This window comes from Erinaceus europaeus, chromosome 16 (assembly GCF_950295315.1).
Source record: "Erinaceus europaeus chromosome 16, mEriEur2.1, whole genome shotgun sequence".
Classification (NCBI taxonomy): Eukaryota; Metazoa; Chordata; class Mammalia; order Eulipotyphla; family Erinaceidae; genus Erinaceus; species Erinaceus europaeus.
Window position 1 is genome coordinate 3,972,124 of NC_080177.1, and position 17,678 is coordinate 3,989,801.

At 54.2% G+C, this 17,678-nt stretch overlaps 1 protein-coding gene across 3 annotated transcripts; it reads left to right on the forward strand.

The window, feature by feature from the left end:
• The first annotated feature begins 5,345 nt into the window (after positions 1-5,345).
• PIF1 (PIF1 5'-to-3' DNA helicase) lies at positions 5,346-17,451 on the forward strand. 3 transcript variants are annotated; one of them, XM_060174318.1, is made up of 14 exons: positions 5,346-5,391; positions 5,524-5,624; positions 6,470-7,016; positions 8,019-8,151; positions 8,382-8,507; positions 8,615-8,768; positions 8,865-8,979; positions 9,053-9,159; positions 10,137-10,276; positions 10,468-10,574; positions 14,212-14,299; positions 14,411-14,556; positions 16,324-16,515; positions 16,602-17,451. In XM_060174318.1, coding segments are annotated over exons 2-14 (1,926 nt in total). In that variant the 5' UTR covers positions 5,346-5,391; positions 5,524-5,622; the 3' UTR covers positions 16,671-17,451. The 3 variants fall into 3 exon arrangements, 2 of the variants coding, with proteins under 2 accessions (XP_060030301.1, XP_060030300.1); XR_009545256.1 differs by lacking the exon at positions 16,602-17,451 and adding an exon at positions 15,422-15,479 and having other exon boundaries at positions 5,357-5,624; positions 16,324-16,439; XM_060174317.1 differs by having other exon boundaries at positions 5,357-5,624.
• The last annotated feature ends 227 nt before the right edge of the window (positions 17,452-17,678 follow it).

Genomic DNA, 17,678 nt, shown 5'->3' on the forward strand with positions numbered 1-17,678 from the left:
TCTGGCGCATTCACCTAAGACTAACTACACACCTGAACTATGGCCCCGTCAAGACTCACCTACGCGCTACTCGAAAGAAATTACAACAGCCGGGGAACTGGCTCGGGTAACAGGCTCAGTTCTGCGATGACAAGGAGGAGGGGGCATGACTGCCTCCCACAGTGACTTTGGAACTTTCCTCTGACTTAAGGACCCAGGCCACTGGTGTTTCGCATCAAGAAAATGCTGGAGGGGCTGGGTGGTGGCGCACCTGGTTGCGAGCACGTTACCCGGGTTCAAGTCCCGGGTTCCCACTTACAGGAGGAAAGCATTGCAAATGCTGAAGCAGGGCTGCAGGTGTCTCTCTGTCTCTCTCCTTCTCTATCTCCCCCTTCCCTTTTGATTTCTGGCTGTCTCTATCCAATAAATAAGTAAAGATAATAAAACAATAAAAAAACACAGGGCAGAGGATAGATAACATAATGGTTATGCAAACAGACTCTCATGCCTGAGACTCCAAAGTCCCAGGTTCAATCCCCCGCACCATCATAAGCCAGAGCTGGACAGTGCTGTGGTTAAAGAAAAAAAAAAGTTTATATATTAAAAAAAAACACTGGAGAGAGACCCAGGAGGGGGCTGCACAGATGAAGGACTGAATTCCCGGGCTGGATCCCACCCCTCCACCCCCCACTCCCCACCCCCACAACCACATGCCAGAGTGATGTTCTGGTTCACTCTCACTCTTCCTGCTCAGCACCAAATAAATAAATAAATTTAAATGGAAGAAAAAAACACTGGACAGAAAATAAATAGTCTCGTGATTTGTCCCAAATAGTTTTATCAAGAAATAATTTCTTGGGAGTCATACAGGTTAGGCACACATGGCGCAGCACACATGGTGCAAAGCACAATGACCAGTGTAAGGATCCCGGTTCGAGCCCCCAGCTCCCCACCTGCAGGGGAGTTGATTCACAAGTGGTGAAGCAGGTCTGCACATGTCTATCTTTCTCTCCCACTGTCTGTCTTCCCCTCCTCTCTTGATTTCTCTCTGTCCTATCCAACAGCAACAACAACAACAATAATAACTACAACAATAAAACAACAAGGGCAACAAAAGGGAATAAATATTTTTTTAAAGAAATAATTTCTTTTTCTTTTTATAAATTTAAGGTAAGCAGGCTTATTTTTTTAATATTTTATTTATTTTATTTTTGAAAGAGATACAGAGAGACACACAGAGAGAGAAACACCAGAGCACTGCTCAGCTCTGGCTTATGGTGGTGCAGGGGATTGAACCTGGGACTTTGGGGCCTCACGCATGAGAGTGTGTTTGTATAACCATTATGTTATCTCTCCCACTCTCAAGCCATTCAGTCTACACATTTTTTTTTCTATTTTCTATTAGAGCCCAACTCAGCTCTGGCTGATGGTGGTTCAGGGGATTGAACTTGAGACGTTGGAGCCTCAGGCATGAGAGTCCCTTTGCATAACCAATAGGCTCTCTCCCTTAGACATATTCCTTTTTTTTTTTTTTTTTTTTTTTGATCACTACTCCTGGATGTTTTCATTCAGAAGGAGAAAAAGACCATAGTAACCAGAGCTTCCCATGGTGCTGCAGCAGTCCCATGTGGTGGCAAGGGTCAAGGCAAGCGCCCTCTCAGCTAAGCCATCTCTCCTGCCCCAGCGTACACATGCATAGCCAACAATCCAAATGCTTATGGCATTGTCACCGTGTCATGTAATCATCACATTTTTACTAATGAGCAAAATGACCTCGAGACATGAAGTAAACTTGCTGTGGGGACACGACAGCCAGCAGGCTGGGACATGGCACACTCTCGGGAGCAGAAGCCCCTACAGTCCCGACCTGGACCGGTCACCCGGGCAGTGTGTGTCCTAGTTCATGGAGCACTTACACCAGGTCATGCAAGGGTCAAAGCTTTACTCTGCCACTCATGTTACAGTGCACAAGGACATGGGTTCGAGCACCTACAGGGGAAGCTTCTTGAGCAGTGAATTAGTACTGAAGATGTCTCTGTCTCTTTATCTCTCTCCCTCTCCCCTCTTGATTCTTCTCTGTCTCTACTCAATAAATAAATAAAACATTTGGGGAAAAAAAGCTTTGTTTTACTATCCACAAGCCATGTGACTTTGGGTAAAACCTATTGGAACGGAGCCTGGGAAATAGCACATCGGTTACTCATGCCTGAGACTCAAAGGTCACAGGTTCAGTTCTCAGCATCACCTTCTGGGAGTCTTGTTCCTGAAAAATGAGGACAATTTGGGAAATGAGGGGGCAGGGCCTGCCTATAAAAGTCTTTCCAGGGGGCCGGGCAGTAGTGCAGCAGGTTAAGCACACACCGTGCAAAGCAAGGACCGCCATAAGGGTCCGGGTTCGAGCCCCCGGCTCCCCACCTGGGGGGGAGTCGCTTCACAAGCGGTGAAGAAGGTCTGCAGGTATCAATCTTTTTCTCCCCTTCTCTGTCTTCCCCTCCTCTCTCCATTTGTCTCTGTCCTATCCAACAACAGTGACAACAATAATAACAATGATGGGGGCCGGGCGGTAGCACAGCAGGTTAAGCACACGTGGCGCAAAGCACAAGGACCGGCATAAGGATCCTGGTTCGAGCCCCTGGCTCCCCACCTGCAGGAGAGTTGCTTCATAGGCAGTGAAGCAGTTTTAGGTGTCTTTCTCTCCCCCTCTCTGGCTTCCCCTCCTCTCTCAATTTTTCTCTGTCCTATCCAATAACAATGACAACAATAATATTAACAACGATAGACAACAAGGGCAACAAAAGGGAAAAAATGACTTCCAGTAGCAGTGAATTTGTAGTGCAGGCACCGAGCCCCAGAAATAACCCTGGAAGCAAATAAATAAATAAATAAATAACAACAATGATAAACAACAAGTGCAACAAAAGGAAAAAATGGCCTCCAGGAGCAGTGGAGATTCGTAAGGCACCAAGCCCAGCAATAACCCTAGAAGTAAAAAAAAAAAAGCCATTCCAGAGGCCAAGTGGTGGCACACCTGGTTGAGTGCACATGCTATAATGCACATGGTCTCAGGTTTGAGCCCTTGGTCCCCACCTGCAGAGGGAAAGCTTTGCAAGTGGTGAGGCGGTGCTGCAGATGTCTCTCTGCCTTTCCCCCTCTCTCTATCACCCCTTCTCTCTTGATTTCTGGCTGTCTCTATCCAATAAGTAAAGGCAATTAAAATAAATAAATAAATAAATAAATAAATAAATAAATAAAAGCCTTTCCATCATGTGATTCCTAGCTTCAATGTCAGAAGGAATGAAAACTACACATAGCTTCCCTGAGCGCTCTTTGCAGGCCTGAGAGCCTGCAGAAAGGACTCATGGGGCAGGGTGAGTGCCTTGCCCAGCACAAGCCTCCATTCAAACTCCAGCCCCACACGAGAGACGCCACACACTGGGGAGGCTCTGCTGCTATGACCCCATGCATTCTCCCCGAAGCAAATTCTCCAGGAGCCGTGGAATCACACATGTGTGAGGGCCCCAACTCAGGGAAAAAAAAACAGACAAATACAAAACCAGCAAAGATACAGCAGCTATGGAGAGAATTCAGCAAGTAGAGAGCAGGACTTGTGTGAGGTTCCAAGTCTGAGCCCCAGCACTATATACGCCAGAGTGATGCTCCGGTTCTCTCTCACTCTCATTAAACAAACAGATAAGAAGACCATTACAAACCAACAGAGTGGAGTGGAAAGTCCTTAGTACAGCAGCCTGGGAGGTGGTGCAGTTGCCCAGCTTGGAAACATGAGGCTGCAGGTTCGATCCCTGGGGCTGCACATGCCAAAGTGACATTCTAGCCTTCCTCTTATTAATAAATAAATGAAACATGTAATTTTTAATGTCGCATCACAGTTCTGAGGGCTCCAAATGCAGGATCGGTGCTGTCCCCTGGTGGCCCAAGGTGTACTTAAAAATAAGCGTGCACAGAACCACCACCCTCCCCCAACATTAGCTTTGCCCAGGCTCCCTCACAGAAACCAGAAGAATCTTTGAGGGAAAATGGGAAACTCAAAGATGCAATGTCAGGTTTACACTCAAAATTATAACTGACAAAGGCTAGATGATGAGATAGATTGTAGATGAGAGGGACTGGGTGGTAGTGCACCTGGTTGAGTGCATGCGTTACCATGCCCAAGAACCCAGGTTCAAGCCCCCGATTCCCACTTGCAGGGGGGAAGCTTCATGAGTGGTGAAGCAGGTCTGCAAGTCTCTCTTCTCTCTCTCTCTCTTTTTTTACCAGAGCATTGCTCAGCTCTGGCTTATGGTGTTGCGGGGATTGAATCTAGGACTTCGGAGGCGCAAGCATGAGAGTCTCTGCATAAACATTATGCTATCTACCACCCACCCCCCCGCAGTTATCTCTCTGTCTCTTTCCCTCGCTATCTCCCCCTTCCCTCTCAAGTTCTCACTGTCCTATCAAATAAAATAATAAATTTAAAAATTATAGATGGGAGTCGGGCAGTAGGCACAGCGGGTTAAGTGCACATGGCGCGAAGCTCAAGGACAGGCGTAAGGATCCTGGTTCGAGCCCCCGGCTCCCCACCTGCAGGGGAGTTGCTTCACAGGCGGTGAAACAGGTCTGCAGGTGTCTGTCTTTCTCCCCCCCTCTGTCTTCCCCATCTCTCTCCGTTTCTCTCTGTCCTATCTAACAATGATGGCATCAATCACAACAATAATTACAACAATAAAACAAGGGTAACAAAAAGGAATAAATAAATTAAATTAAATTTTAAAATATTATAGATAAAAGGATGAATGGATGGATGGATGGATTCCCTGGTCAACAAGAATAAGAACCCCTAAAGACACCCCAAACATGTACTCTGTAAGCACCAGGTACCCTCAGCAGGTTGGGAAGAAAAGCGCAAACTCAAGCAGGGGAGGGAAGGGAGGAAGGGCGGAGGTGGCGGGCCACCGGGAAGTCTGCTCAGGAGGCGGACGATGGTCCAGCCAGAGCTAAAGAGAGGGAAGGGTCACCTCCTGCCAGTGAGGGGCGCGGAGAGGATGCGGGGGTGGGTGGGGGAGGATGGAGGGGTCATTCTATAGAAAGGCATCTGCGGGGCCCGGACCCCAGTCGGAGCCCCGCCCCATCCCGGCTTTGTCACCACGCCCAGCGGTCCTAGCCCGGTGCTCCGCCAATCTCCGGACGGGCGACCATCCCTTTGGCCCCTCCTCCCCGGAGCAGCTATTGGTTCCATCCAGCACCGCCCAGTCCAGGTCTAGGATGAGGCCGCGCCCCTTGTTCTGATTGGCTGATGAATTTAAAGGTCCGACCGATGATTGGCTGGTTCTCGAGTTGCCGCATTTGAAAGTTGCAGGTCCCCGAATCTTGCCGGCTGTGGGTCCCCAACACCAAGTCCCCGGAGCAGCGACGCGAGTGAGTGTTCCTCGAGTCCCGATGTGGGAGGCAACCAGCCTGCTTTTTCTAGGAGTTCTAAAGGGAGCACGCTCCCCGGTCCCCGGGGCCCCCACCTGTAGTCTCTGACTCCCTCTCCACCTCGGACCCCAGGAGCCTGACTCCTACCTGCCGCGCCCCCCAACTGCGCACCTGCGGGAGTCGTGAAGTCGGAAACTCCCCGAAGGCAGCGGAGCCCCTGGCCGCCTCCCCATGTGAGATTCCCCTGTGTCCCGTGGGGGGGGGGGCGACAACCTCTGGGTCCCTTGGAGGCATGTGTCACCCAACCATTCAGGGGCAGAAGAAGGTCCCAATCGTTCTGCCCCCTGATGTCCCGGCGCCCCCGTGCTTTCAGGCCCGGGGTGGGGGGACCTGCTATCCCCAATCCCCGGGAAGGGGCCCCGATGACCCTGCGCCCCCTGTGGTGCAGGTCCCAGGTGGGGTCCCAATCGCTCCGTTCTCTCATGTCCCTGCGCCTCAGAGCTCTCAGGCCGGGGGTGGAGGGTGGAACCCTACGACCCTGCCCCCTTATGTGCCGGCACCCTCGTGCGCTCAAGCCCCGGGTTTGGGGTTCGGAGTTCCAGCACCCCCTGTGCTTGTAATCCCGGGAAGAGTCCCGATCGCCCTGCTTCCCCTTCCAGGTGGGGTCTCTGTAGCCCCGCCCCTGCGTCCCAGGGCCCCTGTGCTCCCAATCCCCGGGTAGGGGTCCCGATGGCCCCGCCCCCGATGCCCCCTGCGCCCCCTGTGGGTGCCGGCCCCAGGTGGCTTCCCGATCGCCCCGCTCCCCAGATGTCCCAGGACCCCCTTGTTCTCAGTAGTCGGGGGAGGAGGTCCCGATGGCCCCGCCTCTGATGCCCCTGTGCCGCCTGTGGGTACAGGCCCCAGGTGGGGTCCGGGTCGCCCCGCCCCTCTGATGTCCCGGCGCCCCAGTGCTGTTAGGCCCGGGTTGGGGTCCCGATAACTTCCCCCTCGGTGTCCCGGGACCCCCTTGCTCTCAGTCCCCTGGGGAGGGGGTCCTGATCACCCCACCCCCCATGACCCGGCGCCCGCGTCCCCCCAGGCCCGAGGCGATGCAGGCGGAGAGCGAGGACGCCGAGCTGCGCTGCCGCGTGGCGGTGGAAGAACTGAGTCCCGGGGGGCAGCCGCGGAGGCGCCAGGCCCTGCGCTCGGCCGAGCTGAGCCTGGGGCGCAACGAGCGGCGGGAGCTGCTGCTGCGGCTGCGGGGCTCCGAGCCCGGGGCGCCCCCCCGCTGCTTCCCGCTGCGCGCCGCCCGCCTCTTCACGCGCTTCGCTGCCGCCGGCCGCAGCACCCTGCGCCTCCCCACCGACGGCGCGCCCCGGCCCGGCGCGGTGCAGCTGCTGCTCTCCGACTGCCCGCCCGAGCGCCTGCGCCGCTTCCTGCGCACCCTGCGCCTCAAGCTGGCCGCCGCGCCCGGGCCCGCGCCCGCCTCGGCCCGCGCCCGCCTGCTCGAACCGCGGCCCCGCGACTTCGTGACCGTCAGCCCCGTGCAGCCGGCCGAGCTGCGTCGCGCCCTGGGCCCCCGGGCCCCCGAGTCCGTGCCCGCGCCGTCCGCCCCTGAGCCCCGGGAGGAAGCCCGGCCCCGCACGGTGAGCACGAGGCGGGGTGGGCTGCGGGCGGCGAGGATGCAGGTAGCTCACAGGCCGTGCTTGCGGGATTCGAGCCCAGGGACGGGCACAAGGGGAGCTCCCGGGCTGGGAGAGACAGCATAATGGTTCTGCAAACAGACTCTCATGCCTGAGGCTCCCAGGTCTCAGATTCAATCCCCTGTACCACCGTAAACCAGAGTTGAGCAGGGCACAGATTTAAAAAAAAAAAAGGGGGTTGTCCAAAGATGGTGGAGTGGTACTGGGTATCTTTCATTTCTGTGTCTGTCCTCACATCCCAAAGCCAGCGCGGAGCAGCCAGGGAGGCGGCAGACTTGCATTCAGTAGGTCCCAGTTCAGACCCTGGCACCAGAGTGATGGTCCAGGCTCTGGCTAAATATGCATATATAAGGGACACGTAGTGGTGTGCCCATGTCACCGGGCCCAAGGCCCTGGGGGTCGTCTGGGGGCACTGGAGGCAACACTGGGGCTTTCAGGGCGCGGGGGTCTGTGGAGAGCCGCCCGCAGTTATTACTGGCACACCATCTCCAGGTGAACCGAGGCTGCCTGGACATCAGTGGGTGAGGACAGTGGAGGCACTGAGCCCCCAGCTTCCTCCCGACCAGCAAGGGAGATGGCTCAGGCCTTACCCAGTGAGGGGCCCTGGGTTCGATCCCCAACATCATATGGGAGCAAGGCTGTGTTGTCTTCCCCCCCCAAAAAAAAAAAAAGACATAGAGAATGAAGTTTGGGACAGGAAGGTGACTTATGGTACTCCACGTGCTCAGTCTCCTGGGATGTATTGTCTCACAGTCCAGGCTGAAACCCTGGCACCACATGGAAGTGTCACGGCACTGAGGGAAGCTCAGGGTTGTGGTGCCTCTCCGTCTGTCTCTAACTGAAATGAAAAGGAGAGGATTAACCTGGAGTGCAGAGGTCAAGTGTGCACAAAGGCCTTAGGGGATAAGGAAGTACCTCTAGTCAAGTTTACCCTCCTCCCTCCAGGAAGCCCAGCGATGGCCCCTGCCAGTCAAGAGGCTGAACTTACCTCCAGGCAAACCGCAGCTTTCTGAGGAGCAGGCGGCTGTGCTGAGGCTGGTGCTCAAGGGCCGGAGCGTCTTCTTCACTGGGAGCGCAGGTGGGGGCACGAGGCATGGGAGTGGGGGATGTTGGAGAGGTTGTGGGGGCGATCAGGGAGTGCAGGTAGGGGGCAAGGGAGACTGGGGGGCTGGCAGGGCGGATGGGGGCAATGGACCTTGGGGAAGTGGAGGGGGTGCTGGCAGGGCAGATGGAGGGCAGTGGACCTTGGAGAAGCGTGGGGGACGCTGGCAGGGCAGATGGGGGTCCCTGACGTGGCCCTCTGTCCAGGCACAGGCAAGTCCTATCTGCTGAAGCGGATCCTGGGCTCCCTGCCCCCCACGGGCACCGTGGCCACTGCCAGCACAGGGGTGGCGGCTTGCCACATCGGGGGCACTACCCTCCATGCCTTCGCAGGTACCAGGACCCCGGGCAGGCGGGAGTGGGCGTGGCCTGGCGTCCTCTGTGATTGGAGCGTGGGCGGGTGGGCGTGGTTGGGGCGGTGCTTATATCAGTCCCCGCAGGCATTGGCACAGGCAGGGCACCCCTGGAGCAGTGCGTGGCCCTGGCCCGGAGGCCCGGCGTGCGGCAGGGCTGGCTCAGCTGCCAGCGGCTCGTCATCGACGAGATCTCCATGGTGGAGGCTGAGTTCTTCGACAAGCTGGAGGCTGTGGCCAGGTGGGTCGGCGCCGGGGCTGACCTGTCCGGGGGCGGGGCCTTCACGTGGAGCCACCCCCACCCCAGACCCTAAGTCGCCCCCTCTGTGCCCACCAGAGCCGTGCGGCAGCAGGACAAGCCCTTCGGGGGCATCCAGCTCATCATCTGCGGGGATTTCCTGCAGCTGCCACCTGTCACCAAGGGCCTCCAGCCCCCGCGCTTCTGCTTCCAGGTAGCTCCCCCGTGACCTCGCCCCCACCCCGGGGGTCCACTCTGTCCCCCTGACCCCAACCTGCGTCCACCAGGCCAAGAGCTGGAGACGGTGTGTTCCCGTGATCCTAGAGTTGACCGAGGTGTGGCGGCAGGCGGACCAGACTTTCATCTCCCTGCTGCAGGCTGTGCGGCTGGGCAGGTGGGCCCCCGGAGCACAGGGTGGGATGGGGGTCCCAGGAAGAGGCCCAAGGCAGCTGGGAGAGACTGAAGAAGGGAAAGAGATGTGCTTGGCCACACCTGGACACCTGGTGGGGGTATCAGGACAGACCTACCCAGTTCAGGAACATGGTGACTCCACCCCCATTCACTCTGTGGCTGCTGGGACCCCCGGTCCCCCAGCACAGAGACAGAGTAGGTGACAGGTAAGGACAGACAGACAGATATGCAAGAGGAATTCACAGATGTCCCCCAGAGAGGTGCAGCGGCTTGTAGAAATTCAGGGCAAGGATGCTGACAATCTTTTGAAGAACCATTATGCTGTCTCCCCAGCCTAAGATTCTTTTTAAATAAAATTTAAAAATTATTTATTTTAGGCCGGGGAGACACCATATTTTATGCCTGAGACTCTGAGGTCCCAGGTTCAGTCCCCAGCACCAGTGCTGAGCAGTGCTTAGGTAAAAAAAATATATGCATGTAATCATGAAAGAAACAGAAGCAGGGTGAGAGAGGGAAAGAGAGACACGTGCAATCTGATCCACCCCTTATGAAGCTTCCCCTCTGCAGATAGGGACTGGGAACTTGAACACAGGCCCTTACACATAGTAAAGTGTACACTTAACCAATTGCACCACTGCCCGATCCCAAATGCAAAATACCCTTGTGCTTTAGTCTCCAAGGCCCCAGGTTCAATCCCCAGGATCACTGTAAGCCACAGCTGAGCAGTGCCCCAATAAAAAATTTAAAAAACAAGCTAGACTCCCCCAAAAACAAACAAAAACACCCAGCAGGCAAGGGACCTGATGGCAGTCAGATGCTGTATGGGTGAAGCATCAACTCTGTGTGGGTCCCCCAAAACTCTGTACAGCTCTGAGAATTGAGAGTGGGGGACTTCTGAGACCACACCTCACCACTGCCCGGGGGTGCTGTGAGCCCCATCCTGACATCCCTGCCCCACAGGTGCTCAGAGGAGGTGACCCGCCAGCTCCGTGCCACGGCTGCCCACAAGGTGGGGCGAGATGGCATCGTGGCCACCAGGCTTTGCACCCATCAGGACGACGTGGCCCTCACAAATGAGAGGTGTCTGCAGGAGCTGCCGGGTGAGCAGGCCTGAGGGGAAGTGGCCCTGGCTTTCGGCTCTGGCACCCATGGGAACACCACAGCGCCGGGGTAGTGCCACAGATGGTGGAGTGGTGTTGAATGTCTCTTTCCCTCTCCCTCTCCCACTGCCCTGGCTAGTCGACGTTGTGAGAAACTGAGTCACAGCTCAGTGACTCTTCTCTTCTCCTAGGGGAGGTGCACAGCTTTGAGGCCATGGACAGTGACCCTGAGCAAGCCCGGACCCTGGACGCCCAGTGTCCCGTCAGCCAGCTCCTGCAGCTCAAGTTGGGGGCCCAGGTGTGTAAGAAGCGGGACCTCACACCTGGGACTCGGGGTGCCCCATAGCCATAGGCCCACCCAGCCTCCTCCTGCTGTCACTGCCTGTTTCCAGAGGACACCCCCAGGTGGGTGCGGTGTGACAGGAGTGACTAGCTGTCCCTCCAAGGTTTTTTTTTGAACATTTTATTGAGGGTAGATAGCATAATGGTTATGCAAAAAGACTCTGATACCTGAGGCTCCATAGTCCCAGGTTCAATCCCCCACACCATCAGAGCTGAGTAGTGCTCTGGTAAAATAAATAAATAAGCATTTAAATATTTTATTTAATTTATTATTGGATAGAGACAGAGAGAAATTGAGAGAGGAGGGAGAGAGACAGAGAGACACCTGCAACCCTGCTTCACCACTTGAGAAGCTTTCCCCCTGCAGGTGGGGACTGGGAGCTTGAACCCAGGTCCTTGTGCACTGTAATGTGTGTGCTCAACCAGGTGCACCAGCGCCTGCCACCCCCCCAAGGTTTTAGTCCCCGAATATACCCCCCAGGGGGAGTCACCTCCTCACACTTTGCTTCCCCAGATTCTTTTTTTTATATTGTTGTAGTTATTATTGTTATTGATGTCGTTGTTGTTGGGTAGAGAGAAATGGAGAGAGGAGGGGAAGACAGAGAGGGGGAGAGAAAGAGATACCTGCAGACCTGCTTCACTGCCTGTGAAGCGACTCCCCTGCAGGTGGGGAGCCGGGGCTCGAACCGGATCCTTATACCATGTGCACTTAACCTGCTGCACTACTGCCCGACTCCCTTTTTTAAATTTTTTTTTTCCCTTTGCCCTTGTTGTTTATCATCGTTGTTGTTATTGTTGTTGGATAGGACAGAGAGAAATGGAGAGAGGAGGGGAAGACACAGAGGGGGAGAGAAAGATAGACACCTGCAGACCTGCTTTACCGCCAGTGAAGTGCCCCCCACTGCCGGTGGAGAGCTGGGGGCTCAAACCAGTATCTTGATGCCAGTCAGTGCACTTTTCACCATGTGTGCTTAACCTGCTGCTGCACCACCACCCGGATCCCATTCCTCAGATTCTTTTTTTTATATATATTTATTTATTTTCACTTTTGTTGTCCTTTTTTTTTATTGTTGTTGTAGTTATTACTGTTGTTGTTATTGCTGTCGTTGTTGTTGGATAGGACAGAGAGAAATGGAGAGAGGAGGGGAAGACAGAGAGGGGGGGAGAAAGATAGACACCTGCAGACTGCTTCACTGCCTGTGAAGCAACTCCCTCCCCAGGTGGGGAGCCGGGAGCTCATACCGGGGTCCTTATGCGGGTCCTTGAGCTTCACGCCATGTGCGCTTCACCCACTGCGCTACCGCCCGACTCCTCCTCCCCTCAGATTCTTTATTGGGACAGGAAGGTAGCTCATCTGGTCGGGCACCTGTCTAGCTATCCGATCCCTAGCACCATGGGTTTTTGTTTTTCTATTGCCTTTTTTAAAGACAATTTATTTATTATACACTGAATAGAGACTGGGAGAAATCAAGAGGGAAGGGGGAGGTAGGAGGGGGTTGGCGGACACTGGCATACCTGGCCAGGTTCACTTATCACCATGGGGGTTGGCGGACACTGGCATACCTGGCCAGGTTCACTTATCACCATGGGGGTTGGCGGACACTGGCATACCTGGCCAGGTTCACTTATCACCATGGGGGTTGGCGGACACTGGCATACCTGGCCAGGTTCACTTATCACCATGGGGGTTGGCGGACACTGGCATACCTGGCCAGGTTCACTTATCACCGTGGGAAAGAGCCCAGGTCAGCCCCCAGCTCCCTCCCTGCAGGGTGACTCTTCATGAGTGGTGAAGCAAGTCTACAGAGGGCTTCTCCCTCTCCCTCTCTCCCTCTCTCTGTCTCTCTCCACCTCTCCTCTCCTCTCAGATTCTCTCTATCCTGTCAAATAAAATAGAGAAAAAGAAAGCCTGAGATGCCAGAAATGCAGAGTCAACCCCTGGCAACACTATATGCTAGAGCTGAGCAGTGCTCTCGTCTCTCCTTCTCTCCCTCTCTCCCTCTCATTAAAATAAACAAATAGAGCTTCATTAGAGGTAGTGCGGTGGATAAAGCTATGCATCTGGGGGCCGGTTGGTAGCGCAGCAGGTTAAGCGCAGGTGGCACAAAGCGCAAGGACCAGCACAAGGATCCCAGTTCGAGCGCCCGGCTCCCCACCTGCAGGGGAGTCGCTTCACAGGCGGTGAAGCGGGTCTGCAGGTGTCTGTCTTTCTCTCCCCCTCTCTGTCTTCCCCTCCTCTCTCCATTTCTCTCTGTCCTATCCAATAACAACTATATCAATAACAACAATAATAACTACAACAATTAAAAAAAGGGCAACAAAAGGGTAAAAATGGCCTCCAGGAGCAGCGGATTCGTAGTGCAGGCACCGAGCCCCAGCAATAACCCTGGACAAAAAAAAAAAAAAAAAAGCTGTGCATCCGTAGGCATGAGGTCCTGAGTTCGAATCCTAGCATCACATGTGCTAGAGTGATGCTCTGATTCTCTCCTGTCGTAAATAAATGTTTAAAATAAAATAGATCTGGGGCAGTGGCTGGGTGGTGGCATATCTGGTTAAGTGCATGTATTGCCATGCCCAAGGAGCCAGGTTCCAGTCCCCGGTCCCCACCCGCAGGGAGGAAGCTTCACCAGTGGTGGAGCAGGGCTGCAGGTGTTTGTCTTTGTCTATCTCCTACCTCCCAAGTTTTCTCTGTTCTATCAAAAAAAAAAATTGGGAGTCGGGCTATAGCTCAGTGGGTTAAGCGCAGGTGGTGCAAAGCACAAGGACCGGCATAAGGATCCCGGTTCGAGCCCCCGGCTCCCCACCTGCAGGGGAGTCACTTCACAGGTGGTGAAGCAGGTCTGCAGGTGTCTATCTTTCTCTCCCCCTCTCTGTCTTCCCCTCCTCTCTCCATTTCTCTATGTCCTATCCAACAATGATGACATCAGTAACTACAACAATAAAACAACAAGGGCAACAAAAGGGAATAAATACATACATATATATATATATATATATATATATATATATATAAATCTGGGACTGGGTAGTGCTATACCTAGTAGGGCGTGCACATTACAGTGCACAAAGATCTGAGTTCAAGCCCCCAGACTCCACCTGCAGGGGGAAAATTTTAAAGCAGGACTGCAGGTCTCTGTGTCTCTCTCCCCCTCCCCCTCAGTTCTCTCTTTCTCTATCCACAATAAATAAATAAACAAATAAAATATTTTCAGAGGGCCAGGCAGTGGTGCCGCTGGTTAAACAAACATAGTACAAATCACAAGGACCACTGTGAGGATCCTGGTTTGAGCCCCCGGCTCCCCACCTGCAGGAGGGGGTCACTTCACAACTTCTCTCTCTCTCCCTCTCACTCTCCCTCCCTCCATGTGAGAAAGGAATGAGAAGAGGGAAACAGAGAGAGACAGACCAGAGCCCTGATCAGCTACTGATGCTGCTGAGGACTGAGCTCAGGCAGGAGAGTCTTTTCTGCGCCCACCGTGCTGTTTCCCCAGCCTGCTCTTGACCTCTCGTGCAAACCGAGCGAGTGGCACTCCCTTGTGGCACCAGGGAAACAGGCTGAGGGTGCTGGAGGGGACCCTGGCTCTCTCTTGCAGGTCATGCTGGTGAAGAACTTAGCCGTGACCCGGGGCCTGGTCAACGGGGCCCGCGGGGTGGTGGTCGGCTTTGAGACCCAGGGCCGAGGTGAGTAGGGGCTGCCGGGAGCAGGAGAAGGGAAGGCTGGGTAGTGGTATGGAGGGGGTCTCTGGGCTCCAATGCAGGGCTGCTAGGCCGGACCTCTCCCCGCTTGCCCAGGGCTGCCCCAGGTGCGCTTCCTGTGTGGGATCACGGAGGTCATCCGAGCCGACCGCTGGACAGTGCAGACTTCAGGGGGGCAGCTCCTCAGCCGCCAGCAACTGCCCCTCCAGCTGGCCTGGGCCATGTCCATCCACAAGAGCCAGGTGAGCGGTGGCCCCGGGGCTGGCTCAGCCCTGGGCGGGGCGGGGCAGAGGCTAGTGAGATGGCTCACCTGGGAGAGCACCTGCTTGGCCCTGTGTGTTCCCAGCTTGAACCCTGGCACCACATGGGAGGACTATGGCACCAAGGGAAGCTCCGATGCTATGGTGCCTCTCTCTGTCTCTCTCTCTTTCCATATATATGAAAGTTGGCCCAGAGTAATGAAACCTCAGTGAGAAGGAATAGATGCAGTCATCATTGCTGCTTGACAGAAGAAACCTAGGCTCAGAGAGGCTGAGTAATTCATCCAAGGTCACACAGCAGGCGAGAAGCAGAACCAGGATTTACTTTCACGCCCCAGTGCTCCCTGTCCTCCTTTCTGTCTTTCTTTCGCCTCTCTTTCTTTTTGTATTTATTGGGTAGACGCAGAGAGAAATTAAGGGGGAAGGGGGAGATAGAAAGGGAAAGAGAGGGAGTCGGCGGTAGCGCAGCGGGTTAAGCACATGTGGCGCAAAGCACAAGGACCGGCATAAAGGATCCCGGTTCGAGCCCCCGGCTCCCCACCTGCAGGGGAGTCGCTTCACAGGCGGTGAAGCAGGTCTGCAGGTGTCTGTCTTTCTCTCCCCGTCTCTGTCTTCCCCTCCTCTCTCCATTTCTCTCTGTCCTATCCAACAACAATGACAACAATAATAACTACAACAATAAAACAACAAGGGCAACAAAAGGGAATAAATAAAATAAATATTTTTAAAAAACAACAAGGGCAACAAAAGGGGATAAATTAAATAAATATTTAATAAATAAAAATAGAAAGGTTGAGAAAGAGAGACGCTTAAAACTTGCTCTACTGATGAAGCTTTCCCCCTGCAGGTCTGACCCAGGACTCGAACCTGGGTCCTTGTGTACTATAGTATGTGCACTCAAACAGGTGTGCCATCGCCTTACCCTACTTCCCTTCTATCTCTATCCCTCTGCTCCCTTAAACAAAAGGGGAGGGGCCAGGTGGTGGCACACCTGGTTGAGTGCACCCATTGCAGTGTGCAAGGACCTGGGTTCAAGTCCCTGGTCCCCACCTGCAAGGGGAAAGCTTTGCAAGTGGTAAAGCAGGGCTGCAGGTGTCTCTCTGCCTCTCTTCCTCTCTATCGCCTCGTTCTCTCTTGACTTCTGGCTGTTTCTATCAAAATTAAGATAATAAAAAATTATATATAAAAAAAAAGAGCATCCTTCTAGAGTCACTGGGTGCTGGGGACAGAGGTCTGGACCTCGTGCTCTTGGGTCCAACGATTAGCCACTGCCCTACCTCCCAGCCACAACTCTGCTTTTTCCCCTTATGTCTGATAAGACAAAGAAAAATTGAAAACATTGAGAGGGCAGGGTAGAGTTAGGGAAAGTGAATGACAGACAGACACCTGCAGACCTGCTTCACCACTTGTGAAGATTCTCCCCTGCAGGTGGGGACCAGGGGTTTGAACATGGGCCCTTGAGTGTAGTAACATGCACTCAGTCAGATGCCTGGTCCCCCCCCACCCCCGGTTCTTTTTAAACATTTATCAGTGAGCGCGAGAGCCAGCACAGCACTGAACCTGGGGCCTCATGCCCTCACGTGTGAGCTCCAGCCCCCGGTGCCCACCCTCTGCTCCAGATCTCTGTGTGGGTGTCTCCTGCCAAATCTCCTCAGGTGTCTGTCTGTCTGTCACACCCTTGACCCTGGGTTTTGAGGGTGGCAGGGCTTGTGGACCGTCTCCAGCTCTGACGCCCCCCCCCACACACAGGGCATGTCTCTGGACTGTGTGGAGATCTCTCTGGGCCGTGTGTTTGCCAGCGGCCAGGCCTACGTGGCACTATCCCGGGCCCGCAGCCTGCAGGGCCTCCGCGTGCTGGACTTCGACCCTGCGGTGGTCCGATGTGACCCCCGTGTGCTGCTGTTCTACGCCCGTCTGCGGCGTGCCAGGGGCCTCTGTGGGGTAAGGGGGTGCAGAGGGGACGGGGGCCTGAGGGGAGACCCCACACACACACAGGGAGTGACAGGGCACTTCTTTCTTGGATCTAGGATGCCCCCAGCAATGAGGAGGAAGAGGAGACAGCGTCAGACCAGGAGAATGTGGACCCGAACCTCTGAGTTGCACAGACAGACGGACAGACACACAGACAGATGAGGTCTCCCAGCCTGCGGTGGCTCCTCCCTCCCCACTGTGGGCTGAGTACCTGGGGACAACTCAGGACCAGCCTCCTTGGCAGAGCTCAAGGGAGAAGGTGTCCCACCTGCTGGCCAGCCATGCCTCAGTTTCTCCCCTGGCCGCAGGGAAAGGAGAAATGCCTTCCATGCCGGTTGGGCGTGGGCCTGAGGTGGCCCCACTCTCTCCGCCAGGGCTGGCTATACATAGTGTTCTGAGTGCCACCCCTGGGTCCTGGGAGGTGGGACAGCCCAGGAGCAGGAACAGTCTGGGGAGGGAACAGAGCAGTCAGTGCCTGGAGGAGGCTTGAGCTGGGGCTCTCTGGGTAGCTTCTTGCTACGTGTGTAGCCCAAACTTGAGCCCTGGAACCAGTCAGGATCATCGGTGCTAGAGGTTTTTGTGTTTGTTTTTTTTTTAATAACTTATTTTTTTAAAATACTTCTTTTTTATATTTATTTATTTATTCCCTTTTGTTGCCCTTGTTTTATTGTTGTTGTAATTATATTATTGTTGTTGTTGTCATTGTACTAACACAGTGTGTTTATTAAGTTCTTAAAAAATATATGACTTGTACATGTTTTCAGTGATTACTATTCTTTGATACAGTTTTAATTTTGATGAGGTTTAGTTTAGCTGATTTTTCTTTGTTGCCTGTGCTTTTTTCAGGCATAGAAGGAAATCTTTGTGAAATCCAGTGTTATGAAGCTTTCCCTCATTTGCTTTTTTTATTTATTTTATTTATTTATTCCCTTTTTGTTGCCCTTGTTGTTTTTATTGTTGTAGTTATTATTGTTGTCATTGTTGGATAGGACAGAGAGAAATGGAGAGAGGAGGGGAAGACAGAGAGGGGGAGAGAAAGACAGACACCTGCAGACCTGCTTCACCACCTGTGAAGCGACTCCCCTGCAGGTGGGGAGCTGGGGTTCGAACCGGGATCCTTATGCCGGTCCTTG

Coding starts and splice junctions, on each gene's coding strand:
- PIF1 (XM_060174318.1), top strand. Junction 8,508..8,614: donor TACCCTCCATGCCTTCGCAG/GTACCAGGACCC, acceptor CAGTCCCCGCAG/GCATTGGCACAGGCAGGGCA. Junction 16,516..16,601: donor GTGCCAGGGGCCTCTGTGGG/GTAAGGGGGTGC, acceptor TCTTGGATCTAG/GATGCCCCCAGCAATGAGGA.